At 45.3% G+C, this 18,897-nt stretch overlaps 4 protein-coding genes across 4 annotated transcripts in view; 2 read left to right on the plus strand and 2 right to left on the minus strand.

Moving 5' to 3' along the window:
- Positions 1 to 18,897, plus strand: part of LOC148144968 (uncharacterized) — a 293,614-nt gene that overhangs the window by 127,405 nt on the left and 147,312 nt on the right. The window lies entirely within an intron of this gene.
- The window catches only part of LOC148144970 (uncharacterized), a 219,692-nt gene that overhangs the window by 108,210 nt on the left and 92,585 nt on the right, over positions 1 to 18,897 (minus strand). The window lies entirely within an intron of this gene.
- LOC148144973 (uncharacterized) overlaps positions 1 to 18,897 on the minus strand; it is an 84,656-nt gene that overhangs the window by 22,203 nt on the left and 43,556 nt on the right. The window lies entirely within an intron of this gene.
- The window catches only part of LOC148144974 (uncharacterized), a 271,778-nt gene that overhangs the window by 2,681 nt on the left and 250,200 nt on the right, over positions 1 to 18,897 (plus strand). The window contains exon 3 of the mRNA XM_087975743.1: positions 2,023 to 2,189. Within this exon, the coding sequence (XP_087831869.1) occupies positions 2,023 to 2,188 (166 nt within the window). The 3' untranslated portion in view covers position 2,189. The remainder of the gene's footprint in view (positions 1 to 2,022; positions 2,190 to 18,897) is intronic.

The raw sequence follows: 18,897 nt of genomic DNA on the forward strand, positions 1-18,897 counted from the left end.
CTTGTGCTGTTTACCCCTCACTGTGTGTTTAATCCTTGTGCTGTTTGTCCCCTCACTCTGTGTTTAATCCTTGTGCTGTTTGCCCCTCACTGTGTGTTTAATCCTTGTGCTGTTTGCCCCTCACTGTGTGTTTAATCCTTGTGCTGTTTACCCCTCACTGTGTGTTTAATCCTTGTGCTGTTTGTCCCCTCACTCTGTGTTTAATCCTTGTGCTGTTTGCCCCTCACTGTGTGTTTAATCCTTGTGCTGTTTACCCCTCGCTCTGTGTTTAATCCTTGTGCTGTTTACCCCTCGCTCTGTGTTTAATCCTTGTGCTGTTTACCCCTCGCTCTGTGTTTAATCCTTGTGCTGTTTGCCCCTCACTGTGTGTTTAATCCTTGTGCTGTTTGCCCCTCACTGTGTGTTTAATCCTTGTGCTGTTTCCCCCTCACTGTGTGTTTAATCCTTGTGCTGTTTACCCCTCACTGTGTGTTTAATCCTTGTGCTGTTTACCCCTCACTGTGTGTTTAATCCTTGTGCTGTTTGCCCCTCACTGTGTGTTTAATCCTTGTGCTGTTTGTCCCCTCACTGTGTGTTTAATCCTTGTGCTGTTTGTCCCCTCACTGTGTGTTTAATCCTTGTGCTGTTTGCCCTTTGCTGTTACTTGTGCAATTGCTGAGGGTAGTGTGTAAATACTAGTGAAGGATACTATGCACCAGCATGTATATGTTCCTCAGTCATTGAAAGGGCAGGACCTGTTGAGAATGGTTAGTAAAGCATGTGGTGCACTAAGCCTTGTTAACATGGATATAGTTTGTTATTTGGAAAAGTAGACTTTTTATTATTTCGAGTCAGAGATGTACAGCGCGGAAATAGACCCATTCGGTCCAACCTGTCCATGCCAACGCGATATCCTAAATTAATCTAGTCCCCTTTACCAGCACTTGACTCATCCCTGTAAACCCTTCCTATTCAGATACCCAGCCAGATACCTTTCAAATGCTGTAATTATACCGGCTTCCACTACTTCCTCTGGCAGCTCATTCCATAGATGCACCACCCTCTGCATGGAACCGTTGCCCCTCAGTTACCTTTGTGGTCTCACCCTAAACCTATGCCCCCTAGTTGTGAATCTCACCCCAACACTGAAGAAATGACATCAAAACATTGAGCAGCCAGACAAATGCAAAAGCAATCAAATATTGAGCCACATGGAAAAAAAAATTATGGCTGTACCCTTTTTATACTCCCATAGGATTTTGGACACTTAAAATCTGTCAATGACACCAGCATATTGTGTACACTCAGTGTCAACAAGCAGGGCACACGTTTGCTGGTGTCACCAAAACATTGGGCGTGTTCCTCGCTGTCGGCAGAAAAGGGACGAGACCTAAGTTTGATGGACAAATAAGGAGGACCGGAGGGAGAATTGTCCTCCTGCCTTTCGGAGCTCCCCTATTGGTGAATGTGGAAGTTGGACCATGAGGTTCTGAAGCTCCTGCTCCTCCTCTCTCTGAATAAAGATTGAGCTTCACCTCAGACTGCAACTTCTTTCCTCTGTCCAACATCTGAGAGTACGGCACTCTCTTTTCTCACCCCCATTTCCATTTACGTTTCATTCTGAAGTTCAGTTGTTGACTTGGAGCAACTGAAAGGAATGGGAGTGAATCCAGTGAGGGGAAAGAGTCTGGAAAAGTTAGTCCAGGCCTTTGTTCTCAGTTGGCAAAATAGACAGACAGGAGACTGAAAGAATGCAGCAAGCCAGGCAGTAACAGGAGGTGAAGTCGAGGGATCTGGTGTAACCCTTGTTCAGGTCTGGGGTGGGTAGAGGGAGAGCTGTGGAACAAGGGTGTGCTGGGGTCAGCGTATTGAAGTGAGGATAGGTGGAGACAGTGTGGTGTAAAATTCCAAGCAGTGGAATGTGGTGAAACGGTTAAAAATTATGTCCCAATACATGTGTGAATCTAACCGGAATGGAGGTGTTGCTTAGTCCCGTGTGAATCTTCTTATCTGTATGTAACCAGAATGGAATGTGTTTTTTAGCCTTGCTCTGCTGTTCACATGCATGTTTATATCTGGACAAGAGTATATCAGCTGGAAAAGTCTCCAGTTCGGTGAGTCTGCTCCGGGGTTACGTTTAACCGCCGAGCGTGGGTTGTTGGCAACCGCTCTACGAGAACTGACGGCTCCCAGTTTTTGTAACATGTAGAGTGAGTATAAGCCAGACCCGTTGTGCGACGCTGCGGGGAATAAAATGCCCATATTCAAGCAGTCTCGCCTCTTGGTCGTTTGTTCTGTGTCAGACTACTCTCCTACGAACCTGACCTTGAGAATTTTTTTAAAACAGACAGGTAGAGGGTACAATAGGTGCAGGAGTAGGCTATTCTGCCCTTCGAGCCAGCACCACCATTCATTGTGATAATGGCTGATCATCCTCAATCAGTATCCTGTTCCTGCCTTATCCCCATAACCTGGTACGACCTGGTTGGTGAATGGGAGGAAGGAATCTAATTGGCAGGGAAGAGTGGAATGGGATGGGATGGGAGATTATTTGAAATTGGAGAACTCAATGTTGTGTCCTCCGGGCTGTTGACTGCTCAGACAAGAAGATGAGGTTTTGTTCCTCCAATTTGTGGTTTGGTTTGTTGTGGTAATGGAGGAAGCCAAAAATAGTCATGTCAGAAGGGGAGTGGGAAGGGGCATTAAAATGAGTGGAGACTGGGAAGTCCGCTCAGCCTCTGCGGACCCCTGCTGTGATGCTCAGCAAACCGTTCCCCAAGTTTACGCTCGGTTCCCCAATGGAGAGAAGACCACAATTGGCAAAGCACAGCTGGTCAAGCAGCATCCGATCAGTAGGACAGTCGAAGTTTTGGGCACGAGCCCTTCATCAGGAATGATGCGTGGATGTTCAGAGGGGCATCAGTGTCCTTCTGTGCCAGTTGTCAGACAGGTGCAGCAGGCAATGAGCAAGGCAAGTGGTGTATTAGCAAGAGGAAATAAGTTCAGAAGTGGGGATGTCTTCCTGCAGTTAGGGGGTCATTGAATATATTCAAGTCTGAGTTCATCTGATTTTTATGTGAATGTTTATGGGGAAGGCAAGAAAATGGTTTTAAGACTAGTACAGGACCGAGTTACAGAGCCATGCATCACAGAAACAGCCCCTTCAGTCCAACTAGTGAAAATGGAGGGAGTGATTGTGGGATGGCGATTTTCAGCTTCCAAGGAATAAGAGAGGAAAGAGTTCACTATAAATTAGAATTTATGGCATCGGTTGATGAGCCGAGGAGTGTCAGTTGGAGTTTAATTTAGAGAAATCAGAGGTTTGCATTTTGGTCAAGCAATCCAGGCAGGACTGACACAGTTAAGGGGAGTGTTGCAGAATAAAGAGACCTTGGAGTGCTGGAGTCTCAGGTGGACAGAGTAGTGAAGGCAGCGTTTGGTTTGCTTTCCTTCATTGCTCATAGCATTGAGTATAGGAGTTGTGAGATCATGTTATACACACTTCCCACTCGAACGTGTTATCTAACTGCTTAACTGTTTCTGTTCTTTGGTATGTTACTCCCAGAACCTGTTTTCAGTAACTTTCTCAAGAACGTAATTTAAATGCAGAGCTTTTATATCAAAAATGTCAGGCTGACTCGACATTGGGACCCAGACAGAATTCACACCAATTGGTGGGTAGGCTGGGACTTTTTTCACTGGAGCACAGGAGGTTGAAAGGTGATGGTGTCGGGTGCCTCATTAGCAAGTTTGCAGATGGGCATTCAGATTGATGGAATATCAGATAGTGAAGGGGACTGTCAGACAATACAGCAGAATATAGATCGGAGAGTTGGGAAGAGAAATGGCAGATGGAGTTCAATCCAGACAAATGCGAGGTGATGCATTTTGGAAGATGCAATTCAAGAGCGAGCTATACAGTAAATGGAAAGGTCCTGGGGGAAATTGATGTACAGAGAGATCTGGGTGTTCGGGTCTATAGTTCTCTGAAGGTGGCAATGACTGTCAGTAGAGTGGTCAGGGCAGCATACAACACGTGTTCCATCATCGGACGGATTGAGTAAAAGAGCTGGCAGGTCATGTTAAAGTTATATAAGATTTTGGTTTGGCGCATTTGGAATACTGCGTACAATTCCGGATCGCCAGATTTCCAAAAGGATGTGGATACGTTTGGAGAGAGTGCAGAGGTGTTCACCAGGATGTTGCCTGTTATGGAGAGCGCAAGCTATGAGGAGAGGTTGAGTAGATTAGGATTATTTTCATTGGATTGAGGCTGAAAAACCATGAGGGGTGTAAACAGGGGTGGATAGTAAGAATTATTTTCCCAGAGGGGAAGACTTAATTACTCCGGGGCACGAATTCAAAGTGCGAGGGGAAAGGTTTGAGGGAGATGTACATGGAAAGTTCTTCACACTGAGGGTGGTGGGCGCCTCGAATGCATCGCCAGCGGAGGCAGTAGGGTTGGGATCGATAGCGTCATTTAAGATGTAGCTAGACAGATACATGAATGGGCAAGGAGCAGAGGGATACAGATCCTCAGAAAATAGGCGGCAGGTTTAGACAGAGTATCTCGATCAGCATGGCCTAGGAGGGCTGAAGGGCCTGTTCCCGTGCTGTAAGGTTCTTTGTTCTCTTTACAGAAGTTTACAAAACCATGAGGGGCAAAGATAAGGTGAACGGCATGTGTCGTTTCAAGATTAGGGAGCAAATTAAGGTGAGAGGAGAAAGATTTAAAAAACACATGAGGAGCACCTTTTTTTTTTTTAAACAGTGGTTTGTGTGGAATGAATGTCCAGAGGAAATGGTGGATGCAGGTTGAGTAACAACGTTTAAAAGACATTTGGATTAGTACATGATAGGAAAGGTTCAGGGGGATATGGGGCAAACACAGGCAGGTGGGACTAGTTTAGTTTGTGAATATAGTCAGCATGGACTAGTTGGGCTGAAGGGTCTGTTTCTGTGCTGTATGACTCTGTAACTGTTCTGTACTGGTCTTGAAACCATTTTACTTGCCTTCCCCCCCATAAACATCCACTTCATGGTTGTTCTAAAATCAGATGAACTCAGCCTTGAATATATTCAATGACCCCCTAACTGCAGGAAGACATCCCGACTTCTGAAATCAATTCCTCTTGCTAATATACCTGTTGCCTTGCTGATTGCTTGCTGCATCCGTCTGACAACTGGCAGTGACTGGTGTGGAAGGACGCTGAGGCCACGTTTTACATCCACACATCATTCCTGAGGAAGGGCTCGTGCCTGAAACGTCGATTCTCCTGCTCCTCGGATGCTGCCTGACCTGCTGTGCTTTTCCAGTGCCACACTATTCGACTCTCATCTCCAGCATCTGCAGTCCTCACTTTGTCCACATCCCAATATGTCACCATTTAAACAACGTACCTCCTTTCAGCAGTTATTTTTTCATAACCGAGGCTATCACTTCATACTGTGGGCCTGCATTTGCCGTGCGTTTGCCAATTGAGACACAGACCTGGACCAACATTTGCCGACTCTGTCCCTTCCCTAGATTCACTCGCTTTCTTTTCAGTTGCTGCAAATCAGCAATTTAACCCCAGAATGAAAAAATGAAATGGTAAAGACAGTGCTGTACTCACAGATGGTGGAGAGAGGAAGGAAGTTGCAGTCTGAGATGAAGCTCGATCTTCATTTGGAGAGGAGCAACAGCATCAGCTTCAGAACCTGATGGTCCATCTTCCGCATTCAGACAATTGGGGAGCTCTGATTGGCAGGAGGACCAGGCTCCTTGTCTGGCTTCTCATTGGTCCATTTAAAGAAGGGTTAGCACTGTTTCTGCAGACAGAGCATGCGCGGCTTTTGCTGAACCAGCATAGAGTCAGAAGTGTACAGCGTGGAAACAGACCCTTCGGTCCAACCCGTCCATGCCGACCAGATATCCCAACCCAATCTAGTCCCGCTCCTCAACACCTGGCCCACATCCTTCCAAACCTTTCCCATTCATATACCCATTCAAATGCCTCTTAATTGTTGCATTTGTACCAGCCTCCACCACTCCCTCTGGCAGCTCATTGCATACACGTACTACGCTCAGTGTGAAAAAATTGCCCCGTAGGTGTCTTTTATATTTTTCCCCTCTCACCCGAAATCTCTGCCCTCTAGTTCTGGACTCCCCAACCCAAGGGAAAAACCTTTGTCTATTTAGCTTGTCCATGCCCCTCATAATTTTTTAAACCTTTATAAGGTCACCACTCAGCCTCTGACACTCCAGGGAAAACAGCCCCAGCCTGTTCAGCCTCTCCCTCTAACTGTACCTCTTCTGCTCGCATCCAAATCATTTATATAAGTGACAAAAAGTAGAGGACCGAGCACCGATCCTTGTGGCACTCCACTGGTCGCAGGCCTCCAGTCTGAAAAACAACCCTCCACCACCACCCTCTGTCTTCTACCTTTGAGCCAGTTCTGTATCCAAATGGCTAGTTCTCTCTGTATTCCTTGAGATCTCTCCTTGCTAATCAGTTTCCCATGGGGAACCTTGTCAAACGCCTTACTTGAGTCCATATAGATCACATTACTGCTCTGCCTTCCTCAATCCTCTTTGTAACTTCCTCAAAAAACTCAATCAAGTTTGTGAGACATGATTTCCCACACAAAAAAACCATGTTGACTATCCCTAATCAGTCCTTGTCTTTTCAAATACATGTACATCCTCTCCCTCAGGATTCTCTCCAACAGTATGCCCACCACTGACGTCAGCCTCACTGGTCTATAATTCCCTGGCTTGTCCTTACCACCCTTCTTAAACAGTGGCACCATGTTAGCCAACCTCTAGTCTTCTGGCATCTCACCTGACATGCACAGTATGCTGTATGGAGATGCTGTTCCTGATGGATTTAAAGTGTCCAACTGCCACAATTTCTACCCCCCCCAGTCACTTGACATCACCGTGCAGGCTCCTCGCTATTTTTGATGTTCATGTTACCAGGAACCCTCATGATTATATCAATCTCAATGAGGTCACCCCTCAACCTCCTGTGCTCCAGTGAAGAGATTCACAGCCTCTCCTTATAACTCAAACCCTCCAGTCTTGGTAATATCCTGGTGAATCTTTACTGAACCCTCTGTAATAGTATTCTTCCTATTACAGGGCCACCAGAAACGTTCTCAGTACTCTTCAAGTGGCTTCACCAACATCCTGTACAACTTCTAAATGATGTCCCAACTCCTTTATTCAATGGTGTGGACAAATAAGGTAAGTGTGCTGAATGCCTTCTGAAGCACCCTTCCAACCAGTGATGCAACTTTCAATGAAGTATGTACCTGAACCCCTCCCCCCCAACATATCCCTCTGTACAAGTCCTGCCCTTATTTTAGGAAAATACAATCCCTCACTTTTATCTATAACTCTCTCATAACACGCTCTCTCTCAGATGTACACACACCCTCTTACAGGCTTCTCCTCCATCACACTCCCTTGACAAAGCTTGCGCACACATACTCTCTCTTGCGTGCGCGCACACACCCACATATAATGATGGAGTGCATTTGCAGAATTATATTTACAGATATATTCAACTTTGCACAAAAAGCGCACAACATGCAGGTAGTCAATCCATATAATATTTTATACATTCCTAGTTTGGAAATAGTACCAGTCTGATTTAAGATTGGGATACTGACACACCTTTCATGCATTGTCTGGGCTGAGATGTCACCAGTTTAAAAAAACCCTTGTGATCTTGAGAATATGACTGAATAGTAGTACTGCGATGTACACATTAATGAAATAAAACCTGCAACCCATTCTAAAAGATGCAAGACTTAAGAGGAATCTACATTTGTCAATATATCATATCAGTTGCATGACACTGTGACCTTTTGCTCTTAACTCTGTGTCTTATGATCCTGCTCCACAGTTATCCGATGAAGGAGCAGCGTTCCGAAAGCTAGTGCTTCCAAATAAACCTGTTGGACTATAACCTGGTGTTGTGATTTTTAAACTGTGTCCCACCTAGTCCAACAGCAGCACCTCCACCTCCTTTCTAATGAACACAGCCCACACTTCCCAGTGCTGCCAGTAAACTGCCGCTGAAACAATGCAGTGCCTGCACTCCCGAAAAATGTAAACTTCTAACGAAACCAGCTACTCAGTCACTGCTCCATCTGATATACAACATTGGAAACTTAATGCAGGAGGCTGCAAGAAATGAGCAGCTTTAAAACAAAAACCGCTTGGAGCTCTCAGCTTTCAATGAGAGTCTGAGTCTGGCAGAATGTTCAGGTAACCTTTATAGTGTCCCAACATTGTTACAGCTTCAGTTGCCCCCAGCAAAAAGGCAGAGAAAGAGTAGATGTTTGTTAGACAGCTCAACAACAGGGGGAGGAGCAAGGGACGGGGCAAGGCCAACAGCAGGCCCCCGCACTAAGCCTGCATTGCCTTGCACAGTTTACAAAAATCCCTTCCCCTTCAGAGACTCCAAACAGTGTGGGAGCAGGCCACTCGGCCCAAAGACTACACACTGATCCTCCGAAGGGTAACCCACCCACGCAATTCCCCTGCCCCTATTGCTCAACATTTACCCGTGACTAATGCACCTAACCTGCACATCCCTGTGCATGATATCCCAACACAATCTCGTCCCGCCTGCCAGCAGGGGGCCTATATCCCTCCAGTTGCTTTTTAAGTGTTATAATTGTACCAGTCTTCACCACTTGCTCTGGCAGCTCATTCCATACACGTACCACCCTCTAAATGAAAAGGTTGCCTCTTAGGTCTCTTTCATATCTTTCCCCTCTCACTGTAAACCTATGCACTCTATTTCTGGATTCTCCCACCTCAGGGAAAAGACTTTGTCTATCTATCCTATCCATGCCCCTCATGATTTCATAACCTTCTATAAGGTCACCCCTCAGCCTCTGACGTTCCAGGGAAAACAGCCCCAGTCTGTTCTGTCTCTCCCTATAGCTCAAATCTTCCAGTCTTGGCAACATTCTTGTAAATCTTTTCTGAACCCTTAAGTTTCACAACATCTTTCTGATAGGAAGGAAACCAGAATTGCACACGATATTCCAACTGTACAGCAGTAACATGATCTCCCAACTCCTGTACTCAATATTCTGACCAAATAAAGGAAAGCATACAAAACACCATCTTCACTATCCTATCAACCTGCGACTCCACTTTCAAGGAGCTATGCACTTGCACTCCAAGGTCTCTTTATTCAGCAACGCCCCCTAGGACCTTACCATTAAGTGTATAAGTCCTGCTAAGATTTGCTTTCCCAAAATGCAGCACCTCACATTTATCTAAAATAAACGCCATTTGCCACTTCTCAGTCCATTGGCCCATCTGATCAAGATCCCATTGTAATCTGAGGTAACCTCCTTCGCTGTCCACTACACCTCCAATTTTGGTGTCATCAGCAAACTTACTTACTATACCACTTATGCTCACATCCAAAAAGAAATGGGCCCATTATCTATTTTCAAAGTGGAATTGACAATATATTACATGTACTGACTGCCTGTAGATTGTGCAGTCTTTCAGCAAAGTAGAATGTTTAGGGTGCAGGTTTGCTCGCTGAGCTGAAGGTGTGATATCTAGACGTTTCATTACCTGGCTTGGTAACATCATCAGTGGTGACCTCCAAGTGAAGAGAAGCTGTTGTCTCCTACTTTGTATTTATGTTTGTTCTGGATGGGGTTCCTAGGATTTGTGGTGATATCAAAGTTATGAAGAGAGATACATATTTTGATTAACCAAATACAATGGCAGTGCAGAGAATTTCAGAAAAGGGCAATAAATATTTACTTTTTACCCCTTATTCAACTCATTCAAGAATTTCAAATTGAATCTGAGCGAACTTTAGAGCAAATGGCAACATTCGTTTGTTAATAGACTCAACATAAATTATGAAAGATCACTTTTATCGAAGTCACAATGTTTAATCCCAAATGGAGCAATTAAGTGCAAAGTTACTTTCAACCATTTAATAAAACACTGCAAATTTTATTTCGTATGAAAATACATTCATTTTATAATTTGGATAAGATCTTTACAAAGGAAATATACTAAACAAAATAGCTTTCCTGGGTATCAATATTGACAACAGTTATGCAGCTATTATTTGTCAATTGACCAACTAATTGAAATAATTTCAGAATAAATGAGCTGCTTCATTATTATACATTGAGATATTGCATATCTTGGCTCTCACCCAAGTATTCTCCGAAGGAAAAAAATGCATCTGGATGGGGACATGAATGGGAAGAATTCAGAGGGATATGGGCCAAATGCTGGCAAATGGATCACTAGATTATTTTAGGATATCTGGTTGGCCTGGACTGAAGGGTTTGTTTCTGTGTGCTCATTACAGACGCCCCTCTTCTGGGATCCCCATACCAGCTGTTATTTTCATGAAATAATCTGACAATTGTTGACTTCCATCAACCTATTCCATCCGGAGAAAATTCCTCTCTCTGCAAAGCGTGGTTCACGTTGGCAAATTCAATCCTCCTCCGGTCCTCAGGAACACAATCTATAATGCACAACGTTCTCAATACCTGTTTAACGTTCAGTGGGGAAACTATTTTCAGTCCAACAGTTACACAGAATTCCTCCGAAATGTTTTTGGCAAATGCACTGCTCCCACGAGAGCTCGTGGGCCCACAGTTCAAATGCTTTTAACAGCTTTTTTTCTTATTTCCCCGCCTTCCCAGTATGCAGAAATTTCCCACCAGAAATTGTTTGCCCTGAAAAAAATCCAGCAGGAACGTGATTATGGAGCTATCAGTAAAAATGCTTCGTATGGCTCAACCAAGGTTAGAAATGGAAGAACATCTCTGTTCAACGTTACTGTTCATTTGCCCTTTCAAAATTCCTTGAATTTAAGGTGTTTCATTGTAGCATTTAATTATGATCCATTAAAAGCAACATCCAGTCTCATCTGAGTGAGGAACCGACTGAAAAAGCGAAATAACTTTTCTGTCTGCTCTTGAGATGTGACATCCTCACCCTCTCTCTGTTGATGCGACAGGATTACCAGAGCTGGAAGTACCACTCTCGGAATACAATTGCTGATTGACAGTTTACTTCTGTTGCTTCACATAAGGATTTAAAAGCTGCTAGCCTGATCTCGCACAAAGCACAAAAACAAACTGTTCACCCGTGCCTGTGCAGAGGAGAAATTTCACTTGGAATAGATCACAAAATAAGAACTGTTAGCAGTCCCACAACTCATGTGTTTCCCACGGACAAAGTTAAAAATCACTCAACACCAGGTTATAATCCAGCAGGTTTGTTTGGAAGCACTAGCTTTTGGAGCGCCGCTCCTTCATTAGGTAGTTGTGGAGAATGAGATCATGATCACAATTTATATCCAAAGGAGTCGAGTGTCATGGAAATGTGACACATCAAACAATTTTAGATTAAATCCTTCATCTTTTAGAATAGGTTTCTGCTCTTTGGTTTGTTAATCCCAGAACTTCTTTTTTGTTACCTTCTCAAGAATGTCATTCAAATGCAGAGCTTTTCTAACAATAAGTGTGAATTCTGTCTGTGCCTGAATGTTGAGTCAGACTAACATTTTTCTACATTTAAATTACATTTTTGAGAAGGTAATTTTCAGATTAGGGTGTAGAGGTTAGGGTGTAGAGGTTAGGGTGGATAGGCTGTGCTAAATTACCCATAGTGACCAGGGAAGTGAAACTTTGGGTGGATTGGCCATGGGAAATACTGAATAAGGGGGTGGGTATGTGTGGGATGCTGTTCAGAGGGCCAGTGTGGAGTAGATGGGCTGAATGGCCTGTTTCCACATTGTTGGGATTCTATGACTCCCACCACAAAGGAGCATTTTATTGGCATCTATCCTGTCAAGCCCCTTTCAGAATTCTACTGGTTTCAATAAGATCACTTCTGGTTCAGAGAAGGAGACAGCACAGAAATAGACCCTTTGGTCCAACTCATCCATGGCGACCAGGGTTCCCAAACTAAACTAGCCTCACTTGCCTGCGTTTGGCCCAAATCCCTCTCAACCTTTCTATTCATGTACCCATCCAAATGTCGTTTAGACTTTGTAAACGTACCTGCATTGACCACATCCTCAGCAAGTTCATTCCACGTGTAAACCGTCCTCTGTCAAAACGTTGCCCCTCAGGTTCCTTTTAAATCTCTCTCCTATCACTTTAAAGAAATATGCTCCCTAGTCTTGAGCTCCCCAACGCTAAGGAAGAGCCCTTTGCTATTCACCTTACCTCCACTCCTCATGATTTTATCAATCTCCATGATGTCACCCCCCAACCTCCTGTGCTCCAGTGAAAAAAGTCCCAGCCTGTCATTATAACTCAAACCCTCCAGTCCTGGCAACATCCTGGTAAATCTTTACCGAACCCTCTCTAATAGTATTCTTCCTATTACAGGGACAAGAGAACCATACTCAGTACTCTGAAAGTGGCCTCACCAACATCCTGTACAACCTCAACATGATGTCCCAACTCGTATACTCAATGGGGTGAACAATGAAGGCAAGTGTGCTAAACACCTTCTTAACCACCCTGTCTCGCAGCGAAGCAACTTTGAAAGAACTGTGTACCTGAACCCCACCATGTCTTTCTCTTACAGCATGACACAGGGCCCTACCATTAACTGTACAAGTCCTGACCGTCCTTGCTTTAGCAAAACGCAAGCCCTTGCTTTTATTCATACCTCACTCATACACACGTGCTCTCACAGACACGCACACATACACCCCCAACACACAGGCATATACTCCATCACACTCTTATGTGCACTCATGCATAAACTCACATAGCACTTTTTGGGCAAATTTGTATTGGCAGAATTATGTTTGCAGATACATTCAATTTTGCTCAAAAAGTGCACAGTCTGCAGGCAGTCAATCCATGTAATATTTTATAAATTCATACTTTGGAAATAGAACCAGTCTGATTCAAAATTGGGACATTGGCAGACTCGAATCTCACACCTTTGTCTGGGCTGAGTTGTGACTTTTTTCAAAAAAAAAACTGAAGTCATCTTGAGAATGTGAATCAAAAGATGTTATGGGATTTACATATTAATGAACTGAAACCTGCAACGCATTCTAAAAGGCGAAAGACTTAACAACAATCTTGGTTTGTTCAATATATCCTATCACTTGCATGACACTGGGATCTTTTGCTATAAAATCTGTCTTATGATCCTGCTCCACAGCTACCCGATGAAGCAGCAGTGCTCCAAAAGCTCACACTTCCAAATAAACCTGTTGGACTATAACCTGGTGTTGTGATTTTTAACTTCGTCCAGGCGAGTCCACCACCCGCTCCTCCACATAATTTCTAGTGAGCACAACCCACACCTCCCAATGCTGCCAGTAAACGTTACAACGCCGATGAAATGACACTATGCACTCCTGAAAAATTTACTTTCTAACGAAACTGGCTGCTCATTCACTGATCCATCTGATACGCGACATTGGAAGCTTAGTGCAGGAAGCTGAAAGAAACGAGTAGCTTTAAAACAAAAACCTTGGAGCTCAAAGCTTTCGATGAGAGTCTGAGCCGGGGGTAAATTCAGGTAACTTTTATTGAGATCCAACTTTGTTACAGCTTCAAACCCCCTCAGCAAAAAGGCAGAGAAAAAGTAGCTGCTTTTTAAACAGTTCAAGGTCAAAGCGCACACGCTACCCCACCACCCCCCAACCCACCTCACTTCTTTACTATTGGTCACCACCAAGTTGTCCCTTTGTAATTGGGTCCTTGGTACAGCCTTAACCTGGAGGAAGTGTTGCCTCACTCGGCAATTTCAACCCATACCCTGTATCGCACCATCTGCTGCAGTGGGAGTCAAACCCGGGAGCCCCTGAAACTGGGTTGATAGTCCAGTCGATACTGGCACTCAGCCATCACGCCTTCAATCCCCCTGCAATGGTACATGAACTCCCTAGTGCCTCAGAGGTTGGTAGAGCTGATGAAGCCCTTCCCGCACAGGGGGCAGCTGAAGGGCCTCTCTCCTGTGTGGATCCGCTGGAGGGTCAGCAGGCTGGAGGCCTGGGTAAATCTCTTCCCGCACCCGGGGCAACTGAAGGGCCTCTCCCCCATGTGGACCCGCTGGTGCCTCAGCAGGGTGGAGGAATCGCTGAAGGCCTTCCTGCACACTGGGCAGCTGAAGGGCGTCTCCCCAGTGTGGATCCGCTGGTGGGTTAACAGGGTGGAGGAAGTGCTGAAGCCCTTCCCGCACACGGGACAGGGGAATGGGCTCTCACTGGTGTGGCTGCGCCGATGAGTCTCCAGGACAGACGGGACACAGAAGCTTTTCCTGCAGTCGCCACACTTCCATCGTTTCTCCACGGGGCTGGATTCCCCGGGTTTCTCCATGGCCGAAGGTTTAGTTACACACAAATGCGTGTGGAGCCCCTCCCCACAGTGAATTCCTCTTCCCAGGCCGTTTCAGGCTCAACACACAGTGCACTTCAACAGTAGGGTCTCTCATCCAGTCCCACGGATGCTGAAAACGTACTCAAACAGGAACCAAAACTTTGCTCCTTCTCACAGAATCATAGTTGAAAATTGTTGCGGTCCCGATGGATTGAGTGACTGTCAGACATTGACGTCAAAGTGAGGACTGCAGACGCTGGAGAGTCAGTGTCGAAAAGTGTGCCGCTGGAAAAGCACAACAGGTCAGGCAGCATCAGAGGAGCAGGAGAGTCAATGTTTCGGGCATAGGCCCTTCATCTGTTGATTTTGAAGCTTCAGTCTTCAGATCTTCAAATACACTGTTAAAAACAGGTTACAAAAGTCATCACTATCAGTGCAGGGTAGAAATTCAGAACAAGCAATTCTACTTTGTGGAACATTATTTTCTTCAGTTGTTCCACAAAATTGAAAGCACTCCCACACCCTCTTTCCCCCTCTGTTCTCACTCTGCTCTATCTAATTCTCCTGAAGGTGCTGATTCAGGATCTTACAGGGGCAGAAAAGCAAAAACGTCAAGACTGACATCTCTCTGAATTTTGGATACCTCCACCTGAAAGTTAATATCTTTCACAACGTTGGGATACTGCTGAGAGTGAGCAGGTCTGATTTTGGGAAGCAAAAAAAAAAAAGTGTCCATTCAGGGTGAACCTGCAATGCAGCTTCTGGAGGAAGGACCAGACACAAAATGGTTAATGACCCCAAGAAGGTGGGAGTAAAATGAGACGTCAAGGCATTAACACCAACACACTTCAGTCAAACTCTTCTGCTCCCAGTCAGGACAAAACATGCTCTGAAAGTCCAGGCTTCACAACCACACTTCTGATTCCTCTGAAGACAATTAGAGTCACACAGCACAGAAACAGACCCTTTGGCCCAACCTGCCCAGATATCCTAAATTAATCTAGTCACGTTTGCCATCACTTGGCCCCTTTTGGGCTGGGTGCTGGCAGCTGGGACTAAATTGTGTTGGCTATCTTGTCAGCAAGGACGAGTTGGACCGAAGGGTCTGTTTCTGTGCTGTACATCTCTATGACTCCAGTTGCATTTGCCATCACTTGGCCCTGACCCATCTGAACCCTTCATATTCAGATGCCCGTCCAGGAGCCTTTTAACTTGCCATCGTATCAGCACCTACCACTTCCTCTGGCTGCTCACGCCATCGTTCAAGCGACTCCATGTTGAAAGCGTCTGATCTGGTGCACCAGATGACACCAGGATAATCTCAGATCATTCCAGATCGCATCGATACTCAGTCAGTGGCTTTCCCGATCAGGATGTTGTACATGATCAAACAAGTCCATGGGTAGGCGATGCCCCACCTCTTAGTTCAAGTATCTCTACGAGAACTTCCTTGCTGGAGGGTCCCTTGGAGACACTTCAACTGGACTTCATTGAGTTGTAGAAATGAGTTGAGTTGCTATAAATGTGTTTTGCTTATTGCTGATGTCTTTTTTAAGTGGATTGAAGCCTACCCTCCTCCTAACGCGACTGCTGAGAATGTGGTGTAGATTTTGTTTAAGGAAATAATTACCCACTTCAGTATACCTGCGTGCATTAGCTCGGACAATGGACCACACTTTGTAGGTAATATTAAAGGAGAACTCTGTTCCCAGCTTTGTATTTGTCGGCAACTGCATGGTGCTTATCATCCTCAGTCGGCCGGACTTGTTGAATGTTTTAACCAAACCCAAGACTAATCTTGCCAAATGGATGGCAGAATCTGGCCACTTCTGGTGATGCTAATCCCTGTGGCCTTATTCCAGATGCGATCCATATCTGCGGGCAAGAAATGACTGTCTCCAGCTGAGAGTCTCTCTGGTCACCCCCTCCGTATCCCTTGGAACGATTCGGCTCCCTTCTGAGTACACTTCCACCAAATGACTGAAGCAATAATTTGTTATGTTCTGGCACTAACTAGTGTTATGCGTGCCTTTCACTCCCAGGAGCGTGCGGCCTACAGCAATGTTCCCTCCCTTTCACCCTTGTCACGGGTAGAGCCTGGTTCATTGGTGCTCGTCAAGAACTGGACTGGCAAAGGTCTCCAACCTCGTTGGGATGGCCCCTTCCTGGTTTTACTTCCCACCCCTACGGCAGTCAAAGTCACTGGGCACTCAGCTTGGGTCCAACTGCACCATTGTAAATTGATTGACCGCACCAATCTAAAGGGGGGAAGAGGAGGAGAGAATCCTGGAATCCCAACAAAAGGAGTGGACCCTGTCCAGTTGGGTTTTGAATCTTGCTGTTGTTCTAATGTTAATCTTATTACAGATACTTGAACTAAGAGGAGGGACTTGTGGGGGATCGCTTATCTCCTCACCTTTCTGATCACGTACAACATCCTGATGGGGAAAGCCACTAAGTATGGATGCGACCAGGAATGATCAGAGATTATCCACCACCCATGCTGAGATGATGTCATCCAGTGCACCGGACCAGACGCCTTTGACGTGTGGAATGTGATGAAGATTGATTATTGCAATGGACTCTTACATCAGAAAGACCAGATGGTCCATCTGGACATGTGGAAATCAGTGGGAGTTACCATGTCTTTTTGATTTTACCTGCAGATGTAAGCCTAGTGAGGATAAAAATGATCAACCCCGTTATTATGGTAAATATTTTAAGGACGCCCAGGAACACCATCCCATTTTGCAGGTCGGGCCAACTCGAGAAAAGGGAAGCCTGATAGGGGAAACTCCTCAATCCACAAACAACTTATTTATACAGGCCCACAGAACGCTCTTCACCACAGAGGCAGTAGTATGTTACTCCTCTCTATCGGGAGATGACTTACCGTCCCAAATCCCTGATTCCATTCTATTCATCAGACTTCCTGCTGCCAACCCTACGAAGAGAAATATCACTTTCCAATACCTCCGGTCTGTGTATACAAACAGCTGGTGTAACACTGGCTGGGGTACAGCAGGCCTTATGCGGCACATGGACCTGGAACGGAACCCTTCCCTTGTGCATTTATAGGCCTTTTCTCTTTTCAGAACCTGATACTGTCACCAAGACCATGTACAATAGAGCTAAGGGAGAGCCCAATGGGAACAGCATTCTGAGGACCATTGTCTCCCATACAGTGCCAGTGCTCGAGTCACTTGGCCCATTTTTTACAGCGCTCAAGCAACTCCTCTTGCAAAACGTCGACCCTTTACTCCTGTAGACCTGACCAGACCCCCTGCTGTAACATTTCAGTAACCTATTTTGACAAATTCTCCCTAATATACACCAAACCAGACTATTATTTCTTCAGCTAAGGTAAAGCTACCAATTTATTTGTCCGACATGGCAAAGATGTCCCTCATAAGGTCTCTATCGGAGCCCTTGTTCCCACAACAGTACCTTGTCCTGGCCAGTGGACAAGTCGATGGAACCTCAATCTGAGGAGGATGCAGTGGTCGGTCTCAGCCAACCTTGCTCCAACTGGAAGGATCCCAAGGGACTGGGTGACAATACAGGACACCCGATAGGCTGGGGAATCCAGAGTACCCTGGGGTTGGAAGGATCAGTAGGGGTGACAAGTCAACAGAACCGCAATCCCCTCTTTTGCGGCCTGACCATTCGAGGAAATAAGACTAAAGAGGCTCTGAAACAGAGTAAACTGGGATTATCAGACCTGTGTCTTTACTCTGTGCAGAATCGGTATGTCTTAGACTATATACTCCCCCAGGAGGGTGAGGTCTGCACCATTGTCCAAGATAAATGCACTATGGGCGTTCCCGATCTCACTGGCAATATTACTAAGATACAAGAAGAGATCCAGGCATTTCTTGACAGAATGACTGAAGGGACCAGTTGGGGAAACTGCAGATCGGGCTGATGGTACAATTGGCTTATCAATTTAGCTATGTCTGTTTGTCAGTATTGGTATTGTTAGGTATTTAATTGCTCGGCTTATGAGGTCCCTTAGTGATAAAGGTGCTCCTTTTAGGATCTGATAGCTCACCCACACGCGTCGAGGGCGATGATAAATATGACCAGATGAGCTGCGAAGATGGTGGTGCCGCTCTACAGGATGTTGATGGCTGGACCACCTTGAAGGGCATTTGTTTGGACTGGCCTTCTCTTTCAGTGATCGTGGTGCAATCAAAGGGAGGAATGAGGGTGTGGGCATCTGGGTGAGAAAGTCTACAGCCTTAAAACTTTTCTTTAAACATTCAGACTGAATTATTGAATACATTTACTGCACTAGAAAATAAACTGGCAGGAAGGCTCAGAAAGAGGAGAGAACTTCAAGAGAGGGACACCTGGGCTCACCAAGTGATAACAGGATGCTGTAAGGCAATTAAGAACGTTTGCCTCAGCACCGGTCAATCTGTGTGAACAGGATCCCAAGTGATAACATTCACAGCCGTTCCCTTGTGAGACCATTTTAGTGCTGAGGCTGTTGATTCCCTTGAAAATTAACTCTCAGTGCTTATCTGCACTGGATTGAAATGAATCGCATTTTGTAACTTTCTGATG

Source organism: Chiloscyllium plagiosum, unplaced genomic scaffold (genome assembly GCF_037043375.1).
Source record: "Chiloscyllium plagiosum isolate Xiang-an unplaced genomic scaffold, Cpla_swu_hap1 HiC_scaffold_27, whole genome shotgun sequence".
In the NCBI taxonomy this organism is placed as follows: Eukaryota; Metazoa; Chordata; class Chondrichthyes; order Orectolobiformes; family Hemiscylliidae; genus Chiloscyllium; species Chiloscyllium plagiosum.